At 40.4% G+C, this 14,375-nt stretch overlaps 2 protein-coding genes across 9 annotated transcripts in view; one reads left to right on the plus strand and one right to left on the minus strand.

Annotated features, from left to right (window-relative positions):
- The window catches only part of LOC127362358 (gap junction delta-2 protein-like), a 678,509-nt gene that overhangs the window by 156,671 nt on the left and 507,463 nt on the right, over positions 1 to 14,375 (minus strand). The gene's annotated exons all lie outside the window — the stretch shown is intronic.
- nf1a (neurofibromin 1a) overlaps positions 1 to 14,375 on the plus strand; it is a 101,272-nt gene that overhangs the window by 40,031 nt on the left and 46,866 nt on the right. For 2 of the 7 annotated variants that reach the window (XM_051397903.1, XM_051397904.1), the window contains exons 30-31: positions 1,088 to 1,150; positions 13,417 to 13,575. In XM_051397903.1, coding sequence (XP_051253863.1) covers positions 1,088 to 1,150; positions 13,417 to 13,575 — 222 coding nt within the window. Of the gene's footprint in view, positions 1 to 234; positions 1,151 to 1,386; positions 4,645 to 10,032; positions 10,327 to 10,818; positions 13,393 to 13,416; positions 13,576 to 14,375 lie in introns of those variants that run through there. The other 5 variants (XR_007884427.1, XR_007884426.1, XM_051397906.1 and 2 more) reach the window with 5 other exon arrangements.

The raw sequence follows: 14,375 nt of genomic DNA on the forward strand, positions 1-14,375 counted from the left end.
TACCAAGGTTGTGTGTTTGGTTTTCTCATCTTAGCTTTCTGGGGGCATTTCCTTCAGGTTATAAACACTGACGAGCTAACACTTCACAGTCTGTGATGTTTGAATTTATTCAATACCATCTGCTTCCAGTTTGCTGCTGTACATTCATCTCACTGACAGCGTATTATAGATCAGGTCAGGTATCCCTCATAGCTCTCTCTTTCTTTGTCAATCAAAATGCATTTCTTTCTGCAGAAAACATCCAATCCAGGTGGCTCTATATAGACCAGGGGTAGGCACCTGCGACTCCGGCTCTGTAGCCCCTCTCCAGTGGCTTCCTGTGGCTTTGACAAAAAATGATGTTGGACATGTCTCTACTGTCCATACAAGATTTAACAATGGACTAGGTGTGGTCACAGCATAGGAGGGTGACAACTCACTGGCCACTATCACCAAATATATATAGCAAATGACATTATAGTCTAAGCTCAATTTACACACCTTTTCATCATCTGAACACTGACTTTTCCACCTGAATGAAAGCAGCTTCACACTATTGCTGCTGTTGCTGCTGCTGCCTCGCCTGAACTCCAGAGAATAAGAAGCTCCACAGCTCTGTCTACTAACACCCAACAACTGAATGAATAGACTTTGTTAATATGTGATATATTTTTACTAGTTCATGCGCACATCCATAAAGAAGTGGTCTGGGTTTTTGATCAGATTGTGTATTTCCATGTATTGACATCTTTGATTTCTCATCATCCATCTTGGATTTTCTTTTGCAATGCGTACACACACACACACACACACACACACACACACACAAAACACACACACACACACACACACACTAATACAATCTGCTAAAGTCAAACCAAGCCAGCGCATGCATTGACACGCTTTAAGTCCCCCTGAGCAGTGATGAACACATTTGTTACAGCAGATTTGATTTGTCTGTGTTTTATTAGATGGGAATGTGTGTGTAAGGGGTTGGGGGTGTGTGTGTTTGTGTGTGTGTGTGTGTGTGTGTGTGTGTGTGTGTGTGTGTGTGTGTGTGTGTATAGCTGGTGCTGTGACCATGATTGTGCTCATCTCTGTTCTGTAGGCTACTTGCCACTCTCTACTGAATAAAGCAACAGTAAAAGAAAAAAAGGAAAACAAAAAAGCAGTAAGTTTGGAGAATCTACTATCCCTCAGACACTTTCCCCCTAAAGCAAAAAAGCCTTTTTTTTTGCATTTTATTCATTTTATTTATTTTATTTCTTCATTTTTATAAATTTGGTTTTAATTTGGTGTTTCTCTGGAAATGTTTTATTCTTTTCTCCATATTCAACTTTGTGTACAACCCTCTCTTAAAATCATTGTACTAATATCGGCGCCATTTGATGTATTTTCAATTAACAGTTCCCAGGAAACTGTGGCATTCTCCTCTTCTCTTTTCTTTCTGGACTCTGTCTTTGCACTTCTGGAGACATTTTCTCAGAACATTTCATCTGCACTCAAATCATGTTTCTCTATCTTATATGACTCTCACAAATAAATCATCATAAAGCAAAACCTCACACACGCACACACTGGCACGCCTCACCGGCCTCAGCTGACATGGCTTTGTAAAGGACATGAATGGTCTTTAGATGAAATATTCTGATAAACTGGCCTCCTCCTGTCATGGGTTGGATTCCTCAGCTGTGGTCTCCTTCTTCCTAATATATACAAAGAGCTTTCTTTGACTTTCACAGTGGAATTTTTTACATTCACTGTTTTCAGTACCCTCCCTCAGGACTATTCGCCCTGATCTTGCTTTAACTCTTTTGCTCGATCCTTAGCACTCATGGGTCGAAGTGGATACATTTCTCTCTCTCTCAATTTTTTAACTTTAAAATATCCCCCACCTGAAAGAGTGTAGTATGGTAAAATGACTTCCATGCGTGCGCATTGGTGTTGATATACTGAAGTATTTAATTAGAAAAGTGGCCGTGACACCAGTCAGTCGTTTTGGCTCAGTGTTGAATTACTTACAGAAATTATGTGAATTAGTTGGTGTAATCTTCTGGCAGGCATATTTACGATGGAACTGGTTTTTGGAACCCAACCCTATATGCAAGCTGCATTGTTCACACACTTGCATACTTGTGTATATATGGTTTTAAATGGATTGAAAAGTATATCCACTGGATCAGGGCTGAATCCTTCCTGGCCAACATCAGATTATTCTTTTTGAGAACTTCAGATTTTGCACAAACATACAATGCAACAGTCAAGGAGCTTACTGTAATTTAATGTTGACATCAATTCAATTCAATTTTATTTGTATAGCGTCAATTCATAACAGAAGTTATCTCAGGACACTTTTCAAATAGAGCAGGTCTAGACCGAACTCTTTAAAACATTAATTACAGAGACCCAACAGTACCACCATGAGCAAGCACTTGGCGACAAGGGCAAGGAAAAACTGCCTGTTAAAAGGCAGAAACCTAGGACAGATCCTCCGGCTCTAGGTGGGTGGTCGTCTGTCTCGACCAGTTGGGGTGAGAGAGAGAGAGAGAGAGCGAGAGACAGACAGACAGGTGCACAGCAACAACAGTATTGGCAATGGCAATCTAGCAGGACCATGGCAGGAGGCTCCACCAGGATCGACAAGAACCTGCGAGACGAGAAGGCACAAGAACTCCGGGGAAGAAGTGAAGTTAGTAACATGCATTAAAGGGACATGAATGAGTGCAGAAAGAGAGGAAGGGAGGAGCTCAGTGCACCATGGGAAATCCCCCAATAGTCTAGGCCTATAGCAGCATAACTAAGGGATGGTTCAGGACTCACCTGATCCAGCCCTAACTATAAGCTTTATCAAAGAGGAATGTCTTAAGCCTACTCTTGAATGTGGAGAGGGTGTCTGCCTCCCGAACCCCAAATGGAAGCTGGTTCCACAAGAGAGGAGCTTGGTAACTGAAGGCTCTGGCTCCTGTTCTACTTTTAGAGACTATAGGAACCACAAGTAGCCCAGCATTCAGAGAATGTAGTGTTCTAGAGGGGTAATAGGGTACTATGAGCTCTTTAAGATATGAAGGGGCCTGACCATGAAGAACTTTATAGGTGAGGAGGAGGATTTTAAATTCTATTCTACATTTTACAGGGAGCCAATGCAGAGAAGCTAGTACAGGAGAGATGTGATCTCTTTTTCTAGTTCCTGTCAGTACTCGTGCTGCAGCGTTCTGAATTAATTGGAGCGTTTTAATGGACTTATTGGGGCAACCTGATAATAAAGAGTTGCAGTAATCCAGCCTTGAAGTAACAAATGCATGGATTAGTTTTTCTGCATCTGTCTGTGATAGGATGTGTCTAATTTTTCTAATATTACGTAAATGAAAGAAGGCAGTCCTAGAGGTCTGCTTTATGTGGGAGTTAAATGACAAATCCTGATCAAAGATAACTCCAAGATTCCTGACAGTGGTGCTAGAGGCCAAGTTAATGCCATCTAGGGTAACTATATCTTTAGACAGTGAGTCTCTAAGGTTTTTGGGGCCAAGAACAAGAATTTCGTTTTTTTCTGAGTTTAACATCAGAAAATTGCAGGTCATCCAGGATTTTATGTCCTTAAGACATGTTTGTAATTTAGATAATTGATTAATTTCATTGGGCTTGATTGATAGATATAACTGCGTATCATCTACATAACAGTGAAAGTTAATGGAGTGATTCCTAATAATGTTGCCTAAAGGGAGCATATATAAAGTAAATAGTATTGGTCCAAGTACAGAACCTTGTGGAACTCCATGACTAACTGTGGTATTTATTGAAGATTCATCGTTAACATGTACAAACTGCGAGCGATCTGATAAATATGACTTAAACCAGCTTAGTGCGGTTCCTTTAATGCCAATTTGATGCTCAAGTCTCTCTAAAAGAATATTATGGTCAATGGTGTCAAATGCAGCACTAAGATCTAATAATACAAGTACAGAGACAAGTCCATTGTCAGAAGCAGTCAGAAAGTCATTATTAACTTTAACCAGAGCTGTCTCTGTGCTATGATGAACTCTAAATCCTGACTGAAAATCCTCAAATAAACTATTGTGTAGAAATTCACACAACTCTTTGGCGACTACTTTCTCCAGAATCTTAGAGAGGAAGGGGAGGTTAGAAATCGGTCTATAGTTGGCTAAAACCCCTGGGTCAAGAGTGGACTTTTTAAGAAGGGGTTTAATTACAGCTACTTTAAAGGACTGTGGTACATATCCTGATAATAAAGAAAGATTAATCATATCCAGTAAAGAAGTGCCAATTAAGGGAACAACTTCTTTAAGCAGCCTAGTTGGGATCGGGTCTAATAGACAGGTTGATGGCTTCGATGAAGAAATGATTGAAGTTAACTGATGAAGATCGATAGCAGAAAAACAGTCTAAATATATATCTAAGTTTACATTGACAGAAGTCCCTGAACTTGGAGAGCCACTGGTAACTGTTGATGGCAGTTGGTGATTAATTTTCTCTCTAATAGTAATAATTTTATTATAGAAGAAGCTCATGAAGTCATTGCTACTTAAGTTTATGGGGATATGTGGCTCGATAGAGCTGTGACTCTCTGTCAGCCTGGCTACAGTGCTGAAGAGGAACCTAGGGTTGTTCTTATTTTCTTCTATTAGTGCTGAATAATAGGCTCCTCTGGCATTTCTATAAGTTTTAAGATTATTTTGCCAATTTGAGCGATATTCTGATAATTTGGAAGAGCGCCATTTCCTTTCAGATTTCCTAGCTATTTGTTTTAACTGGCGGGTTTGGTGGTTGTACCACAGTGCTAGTCTCCTATGTTTTAATAATTTCCTTTTTATAGGAGCGATAGAGTCTAATGTTGATCGTAGTGAGCCTGTAGCACTATCGACAAGATTATCAATTTCAGAGGGACTAAAGTCGTTATAGGACTCTGTTAAATTCAGACATGGCATTGAATTAAACACTGAAGGAATCTCCTCCTTAAATTTAGCTACAGCACTGTCAGATAGACATCTGCTGTAGGAGGTTTTGCCTAATGGCTTATAATCTAATAGTATGAATTCAAAAGTTATTAAATAATGGTCAGATAGGAAAGGATTATGTGGGAAGACTATTAAATGTTCAATATCAATGCCATATGATAGAACAAGGTCAAGAGTGTGATTAAAACAATGAGTTGGTTTATTTACACTCTGACAGAAGCCAATTGAGTCTATTAATGAGATAAATGCGTTACTAAGGCTGTCATTGTTAACATCCACATGAATATTAAAATCACCTACAATAATTACTTTATCTGATTTAAGGACTAAACTTGATAAAAACTCTGAGAATTCAGATATAAAATCAGAGTACGGTCCAGGAGCGCAGTACACTATAACAAATAGAACTGGCTGCAGTGTTTTCCAGTTTGGGTGAGAAAGACTAAGAACAAGGCTTTCAAATGAATTATAATTTAGTTTAGGCTTAGGGTCCATTAAAACGCTTGAATCATATATGGCTGCTACTCCACCTCCTCGGCCTGTGCCTCGAGGAATGTGAGTATTAATATGACTGGGGGGGTGGATTCATTTAGGCTAACATACTCCTCGTGGGACAACCAGGTATCAGTAAGACAAAGTAAATCAATATCATAATCTGATATTAATTCATTCACTAAAACAGCTTTAGAGGACAGAGACCTGATATTTAACAGTCCACATTTCATTCTCTTATTTTGTGCTACTGAGGAGTTAGTTTTAATTTTTATTAGATTTTTATGTTGAACTCCTCTTGTTTTTATTTCTTTAAATAATTTAGGTGGTCGGGGGACAGACACAGTCTCTATGGGGTTTTGGGTGGGTGACTGTTCTAAAGAAAGCGCAGAGAAGTGTGTAAGACAGCAGCTCTGCTTCCTGGTCCCAACTCTGGGCTGTCAGGTTTTAGAAATAAACTTTTCCATATTTCTAGATAAGAGAGCCGCTCCATCCAAAGTGGGATGGATGCCGTCTCTCCTAATCAGACCAGGTTTTCCCCAAAAAGGCTTCCAGTTATCAATGAAGCCCACATCGTTTGCTGGACACCACCTCGACAGCCAGCGGTGGAATGACGACATGCGGCTATACATGTCATCACTGGTCACACTGATCACAGAAGTAAAAGCGGCAGCATTGACAGGCTTGAGTTACTCAAGCTTGATTGAAGGTATAGAGATTTGAAAGGTGGCTCTCAAAAGTACAGAATTGTTAATGGGGCTCAGCAGCTGTAGTCAGCTTGGATGCACAATATTTGCAGTGGATTCTAATGGCAGCCTAACCTTGTGAGCTGAGGACTTGCGAGATCAAAAGATCATGCGAGAACCCATCTTGCCAGGCTTCAGTCTGTGCACTTGTGTCTGAACCACTTGTTGTTCAGACCATTCAGCGTCATATGAGGAACTACTGCAAGCTACGTCAAGAGCTACCGGCATGATTCAATGCTAGGTGTTTGTGAGAAGTGACTGTTCGAAAACAACAGTGCTAAAGAGGCATACATGCTCCTAGTAAGCACTTATTCTTACTTATTATTATTAAATTATTATTCTTACTTATCCTACTTATTATTATTTTCACCATGCTTCTCTTCCCACAGCGTTGCGAAAGCAAAAAAATACATCACATCATGCAGATTGATCTGATCGCAAAAGAAAATGTTTTCATTAACAGCTCAGACCCACCATCATCGCCATTTTTTTAATGTAGAAAAATGATTAAAAGTTTATCTGGTCCACGAGACATGGGACTTTTTTTTGGTTAACAGGCATCAAATCTAGCATGTGTTTCACACAGTTGCAGTTTTTTTTTACATCCTCTCAGACTTTATAGTGGGTGTGTATTTTGTGAGCTACAGTGTATCGCATAACATTTAACTGGAGAGGAGCTGTAAAAAAACAAAAACTTTCTCTAATACTTACTCTACCTCCTACAATTTTCACTCAACATCATTTTAGGTTAAAACATATGAAAGTGAATCCAGTCCAACTGTCCAGTATATATGGGCAAGATAGTGAACCCCAAACTGCTCCTGATGATTGTGCTATTTGATTGTGAGTGTGTGTATGTGTGAGCTTAGTGTCATCTGGAGAGCTTTGGATAGGAAGCACAGTATCACTCCTGATGAGCAGGTTGGCACACTGGATGCATGGCAACCTCTGCCATAAGTGTAACTGGGTGAATATTACAAGTGCTGTAAAGTGCTTTGAGTGGTTGATAGACTAGAAAAGTACTGTATAAATACAGTCAAGTTAGTGTAATTATACGATCCACTGGAATATTTGAAGTCGATCTGATCAATTCCATACGAGGGGAATGCCCACTTAATTCAAAATGGAAACAACAGTGCCAAAGAGGTTTGCACAGGTGCTGCTAGCATGAGTTCTATCAGAATTGGAGAATGGAAAAGAGGTTTTCTCTTTTCTCGACTGGCTTCAGTAAGTGTTTGACAATGTTATATGGTTCTTTGATCTGATTGGTTGAAGTTCGCCAGTGATAGTGATATTTCTGACGTGTGCCTCATGTTTGTATAAAGCTATTCCATCAACTGCCATTTACTTAAAACATGGCAAAGATGTAAATAAATATTTCATTTCGGATTTTTAAGTAATGCTTCACATGCAATTCAGTTTGGGTTTGCTTTGCCAAATCATTTGTAAGCCATAGGAGGGTTCCCAACTTACTGGAAAAAACTGCCGAACTAACCAGCAGGAGGAAGCTAGGTCTACATAAGGTTCAAATTATGATGATGTAGTGGCACTATGGGATTTTGGCTGTAAAATACTGTAAAATACCCACAGCGTTAGTGTACCACTGAGTTCACTAAGGTCTCACACAGGTCTCTTAAAATTGCCTGTGGGCACTGGACTATCGGGTCCAACCAAAGGGAAGTGTAGCTGCAAACATGCTGATACTGATCCAGATTGTTGCACCAGTACCTGTATGGAATCTAATTGACTAATTGTGTGTGTCATACATTCAACTAAATGAACCCATCAAAGAGTCTTCCTACTTCATCAGTAGAGAAAACAAAGCTTTCCCAGTCTAGGTTTTTTTATATATCTGTTTTTTGGTATATTGTTTTATTTGAGAGTGTAGTAGGGAGAGATAGGAAATGCAGGGTAGAGAGTGAATGTAATGAAGCCTGTGATTGCTTCATTACATTCACTCTCTACCCTGCAGTTTATGTAACTGAAATAATATGCTGGAAACTGTAAAACTGTAGTTTGGTGGACAGTGAATGTAAGGGTGTGTCTGTTCATGCATGCAGATACAGTATGTATTGTAAGGTCAGTACTCACATTAACGGACATGACTCCTTCTGATTGATGTGCTTCTTAGGTTTCTGTTTTTTACAATGTGACCTTACTTTACAGCTCAGTCTTAAACTGATATATTGGTGAAACTATGAGTGGTAGCAGCAACCTGAGGCTACGAGTGGAGGAGATGCTTAAGAAGCTTCTTTATGTCACCATTGGAATTCATTGTCACCAGTGTAATTTAAGCTGCTCACAGTTGCTGTCAAACTTACAGGGTGAATGTTTGATATTCAAAAGCAGAATTTGGGTGACTCACTTTAAGACAGAAAGATTATGTAGTCAAATATTTTATGGTGATGGTTACTTCAGTTTCCAGCTATCTAAACCGTGTATTAAAGCTGCAGTAGGTAACTTTTATAAAAATAACTTTTTGTCATATTTGCTGAAATTTTCAATTCAGTTTTATTTGTATAGCGCCAATTCATAACAGAAGTTATCTCAGGAAACTTTTCAAATAGAGCAGGTCTAGACCGAACTCTAATATTATGAACAGAGACCCAACAGTACCACCATGAGCAAGCACTTGGCGACGGGGGCAAGGAAAAACTGCTTGTTGAAAGGCAGAAACCTAGGACAGATCCTTCGGCTATAGGTGGGTGGTCGTCTGCCTCGACCAGTTGGGATGGGACGGACGGACGGACGGACAGACAGACAGAAACAACAGTAGCAACAACTACACGAATAGTAGTGACTGCTGATAATGAACATGGCAACAGCAACGATGGGGGACAATGAGTAGTGACAACAGCAACAACAGTAACCGTAGCAGCAATAATACTTATTATTATTATTATTATTATTATTATAACACTAATATCAGTGATTAGCAATGGCAGTCAAGCAGGACCATGGCAGGAGGCTCCACCAGGATCCATGAGAACCTGCGAGACGAGAAAGCACAAGAACCCCGGGAAAGAAGTGAAGTTAGTAACATGCATTAATGGGACATGAATGAGTGCAGAAAGAGAGAGGAAGAGAGGAGCTCCGTGCACCATGGGAAGTCCCCCGATAGTCTAGGCCTATAGCAGCATAACTAAGGGATGGTTCAGGACTCATCTGAGCCAACCCTAACTATAAGCTTTATCAAAGAGGAACGTCTTAAGCCTACTCTTGAATGTGGAGAGGGTGTCTGCCTCCCGAACCACAACTGGAAGCTGGTTCCACAGGAGAGGAGCTTGGTAACTGAAGGCTCTGGCTCCTGTTCTACTTTTAGAGACTATAGGAACCACAAGTAGCCCTGCATTCAGAGAACGCAGTGTTCTAGTGGGGTAATAGAGTACTATGAGCTCTTTAAGATATGAAGGGGCCTGACCATGAAGAGCTTTATAGGTGAGGAGGAGGATTTTAAATTCTATTCTACATTTTACAGGGAGCCAGTGCAGAGAAGCTAGTACAGGAGAAATGTGATCTCTTTTCCTAGTTCCTGTCAGTACTCGTGCTGCAGCGTTCTGAATTAACTGGAGCGTTTTAATGGACTTATGGGGCAGCCTGATAATAAAGAGTTGCAGTAATCCAGCCTAGACGTAACACATGCACGGAATAGTTTTTCTGCATCTGTCTGTGATAGGATGTGTCTAATTTGTCTAATATTACGTAAATGAAAGAAGGCAGTCCTAGAGGTCTGCTTTATGTGGGAATTAAATGACAAATCCTGATCAAAGATAACTCCAAGATTCCTGACAGTGGTGCTAGAGGCCAAGTTAATGCCATCTAGAGTAAACTGAGTCTCTGAGGTTTAACATCAGAAAATTGCAGCTCATCCAGGATTTTATGTCCTTAAGACATGTTTGTAATTTAGATATTTGATTAATTTCATCGGGCTTGATCGATAGATATAACTGCGTATCATCTGCATAACAGTGAAAGTTAATGGAGTGATTCCTAATAATGTTGCCTAAAGGGAGCATATATAAAGTAAATAGTATTGGTCCAAGTACAGAACCTTGTGGAACTCCATGACTAACTGTAGTATTTATTGAAGAGTCATCGTTAACATGTACAAACTGCGAGCGATCTGATAAATATGACTTAAACCAGCTTAGTGCGGTTCCTTTAATGCCAATTTGATGCTCAAGTCTCTGTAAAAGAATATTATGGTCAATGGTGTCAAATGCAGCACTAAGATCTAATAATACAAGTACAGAGACAAGTCCATTGTTGGAAGCAATTGAAAGGTCATATTAACTTTAACCAGAGCTGTCTCTGTGCTATGATGAACTCTAAATCCTGACTGAAAATCCTCAAATAAACTATTGTTATGTAGAAAGTCACACAACTCTTTGGCGACTACTTTCTCCAGAATCTTAGAGAGGAAGGGGAGGTTAGAAATCGGTCTATAATTGGCTAAAACCCCTGGGTCAAGAGTGGGCTTTTTAAGAAGGGGTTTAATTACAGCTACTTTAAAGGACTGTGGTACATATCCTGATAATAAAGAAGGATTAATCATATCCAGTAAAGAAGTGCCAATTAAGGGTATGAATTCTTTAAGCAGCCTAGTTGGGATGGGGTCTAAAAGACAGGTTGATGGCTTCGATGTAGAAATTATTGAAGTTAACTGATGAAGATCGATAGCAGAAAAACAGTCTAAATATATATCTAAGTTTACATTAGTTAAAGTTCCTGAACTTGGAGAGCCACTGATACCTCTTCAGGGCATTTGGTGATTAATTTTCTCTCTAATAGTAATAATTTTATTATAAAAGAAGCTCATGAAGTCATTGCTACTTAAGGTTATGGGGATATGTGGCTCAATAGAGCTGTGACTCTCTGTCAGCCTGGCTACAGTGCTAAAGAGGAACCTAGGGTTATTCTTATTTTTTTCTATTAGTGCTGAATAAATGAATTCACTATATCCTGACAGTAGTACACGAGACAGATAATACAAAATCAGGGTTCTCTGGCTCCTCCTAGTGCTCCTAATGACATTTGCTAGAATCCACCAGGTCTGGACAAAAGCAACCAATCAGAGCTGAGAAAGATGCAGGGAGTTTTGGGTTGGAGGCTTCATTATTTGTGTCATGTACTACTATCAAGATGTAGTGAAAGTTTCAGCAAATATGGCACACAATAAATATATACTTTTTAAATGACCTACTGCAGCTTTAATGAATAATTAATGTTGTAGCGTATTATAACCAGGATCTTTTTCCCATAGTTTTGGCCATCTTCTCTATGAGGTATGATAATATTGTACTCGTCAAAGATTGCTAAGATCTGGGAATGTGGTGACATTGCTACAACGAATTCCAACCAGGCCAATAACACAAGCATTCAGATGATCAGATGAGTTGGAAACAAGCCATAGGTTAGAACCAGGCATGCTGCATGGTTTAGCTGTCTTTGGCTGCACATAAAACTTTGGTGATGACTAAGTGGTCGGTGGTGGCCCTGAGCAAATAACCTCCATTCCCACGTTCTCCAGCAACTTGCCAATGTATTTTAAAAGACAAAGAAGAAAACAGCATGCTGCACAATGGTGACATGCAGCCATTTTAAAAGATTTAACAAAGAGTGCAGCTTCAGGAGTGTCCCTCCTGTGTGCTATAGTGCAGTGTACACACAGTACAGTGTCAAAGAGCAGTGACAACTCCAGGAACGATGAGAGTAGATAAAGGAGAATTTTTGCACACATGCAGAGGAGATGGCGGACAGTGTGGCTCGGAGACCATGCTCAGCCCTATATTAGGAGGTCAAATTAAAAAAAAAAATTGTAACGATCCCTCATTATACAGGAACACTATGAACATGTTTACTGTAGGTAGTAGATTGAAGCTGGAGCAGGAGTTCAGTGTGTAACCTGGTATGAATGTTTGTAACAGTAATTTAGTTATTCAGTAAGGCGCACTACCACTCAAACATTTGGGGTAAATAGATGTTATTTTGTATGAAGGGTTTATTTTGTACATGGACAATAAAACGCTGTACAATGGTTCAACCAGAACGATAACTAAAAGGGCAGAAAGAGACAAAGATCCTCTGGGCAACAGTTCAATGATAATGTAAGAAATCAGCAGTCATTGATCAAAGAAACTAGAAGCTTAGCATCAGAATCTATCCAGATTTAAACAGGAACTGGTTCCTGTTTCAGTGTCAAGTGCACAATAATGTCTCTGACAAGCTGGAATTAACAGACATGTTGCATTTAGCAAATCTATTCTTAAAACTTCAAAATAGAGAGAAGTTTGGTGTAGGGTGAGCAGTATTGAATATCAGAAAAAACAGGTTCCCAAAATCCAGTTGTTGAGTCCAGTTACCCTGTTGTGGGTCAATTATCATCTTGGATCACTGATGATTTTCTAGATTGGAAACAAATTCAAAATTGTATGCATTAAAGGGAAAAATAGTATGACGGTATTCTCCCTTGGCATGCAGCCCTGTGGGGAAATAAACCTCACTTTTTTACTGCTATGAGTGATAACTAAAACTACATGAATAATCCCAAATCAAAATGTTCTCGATAGATAGATGGGGAACAAAGGATTACACTACCTTAGCATAGTAGCAGCTCTGGCTGCAGATCTGAATATCCATGTTGGAGATTTTTTAGCAATCATCTCTCAGCAATGCTGGCAGAGTCTGATTCTCTGACTTGTGACGTAACGTTGTAACCCCTCTGGAATGTGCCACACACCGCCCTGCTTTGCTGTAAAGCAAGATGTGATGTGCCGGTTGGGATACTTTGGGATCCACTGCTTCACACCACAACTCATGACTCATCATTCAGCCTTCACCAACAGAGAGGATATGGTTGGGTTTCTTGTCTTGCTCTTCCTCTCTTTTCTTTTTCCCGGGCTGTAACTGGAGTAAGAACCTCTCTCCCAGTTACAGCCCCAAATGAACTGAGATTGTGTCTCACTTCATATCTTTTTCTCCACTGTTCCTGTTTTGGTTTTGGCTCACCTTACTCTGCTCATATTGATACATGTATATTTTGTTTTTCCCATCATTCCCTTCTTTGCTTTTTAATGTACTGAAATCCATTTCAATATTTTCTCCTTCCCTCTGGTCGAACCTGTCCCCCTGCTCAAAACTTTCTCTTCTCTTCTATCTGTTCCACATTTCCCCTTTGTTTTCCCCTCCTGTGTCTTCCCCTGCTCCTTCCATCCTCCTTCACAAAGGTGGTGAGTCAGCGGTTCCCACAGAACAGCATCGGCGCGGTGGGCAGCGCCATGTTTCTGCGCTTCGTCAACCCAGCTATTGTGTCTCCCTATGAGGCTGGTATCTTGGACAAGAAGCCCCTGCCAAGGATAGAACGCGGTCTCAAACTCATGTCCAAGGTAAGGCTGGTGGATATGATGTTTTTTTTATGTAGCTGACGAACAACGGCAATCTTAAGGATTTTCAAACTCAATATTAAGTCTTACTGTCCTATAAAGTACAGTAAGTCTAATTCACTCCATAGCAGTGGCTAGAGGTGGGCACTCGAGTCTCATAACTTGGAATGAGTCATAAATTTGATGATTCTTGACTCGAAAACTCAAAAAAGACTTGCAACACCAATGACTCAACTTGACTCACTTCAAGGTATCTGTGCCGATCAAGTCGTTTTTTTACTGATCGGTATCTGCTGTATTGAGCCTTATTGACCCAGTCCGATCTTTTGTTTTATGTCAGTGGTCATACAGCTGTTTTTCCACCTCTGTTGAGCTCTGTGTGAGAGAGAGCTGGGCCTGCCTGTGGCCATAGGAGAGAACGGTAGAGGTCCGACACAGCCACACTCAACACGCCAGTGCAAGAGCCACAGAAGCCCTGCAAACAAAAGCCAATAAGAGTAATTAATCTGTAGCACACATTATGGTTGAAAGCTAACGTTAGCTTGTCAGCAGCTGCAGGTGTTTCCTCTCGCTCCCCGACTAACGTTACTGACGTTACCGCCCCGCCCCCGGTGGCTAAGCTGACCCGCTGCTGCTAGGCACTCCCCTCGCCCGGCTAGACGAGACTAGACTAGGTCGGCTTAGCCACCGCGGGCGGGTCGGTAACGTTAGTAACGTTAGACGGGGAGCGAGGGCAAACACCTGCAGCTGCTGACAAACGAACGTTATCTTTCAACCATAATGTGTGCTACCAAACAAAGACA

Source organism: Dicentrarchus labrax, unplaced genomic scaffold (genome assembly GCF_905237075.1).
Source record: "Dicentrarchus labrax unplaced genomic scaffold, dlabrax2021, whole genome shotgun sequence".
Taxonomy (NCBI): Eukaryota; Metazoa; Chordata; class Actinopteri; family Moronidae; genus Dicentrarchus; species Dicentrarchus labrax.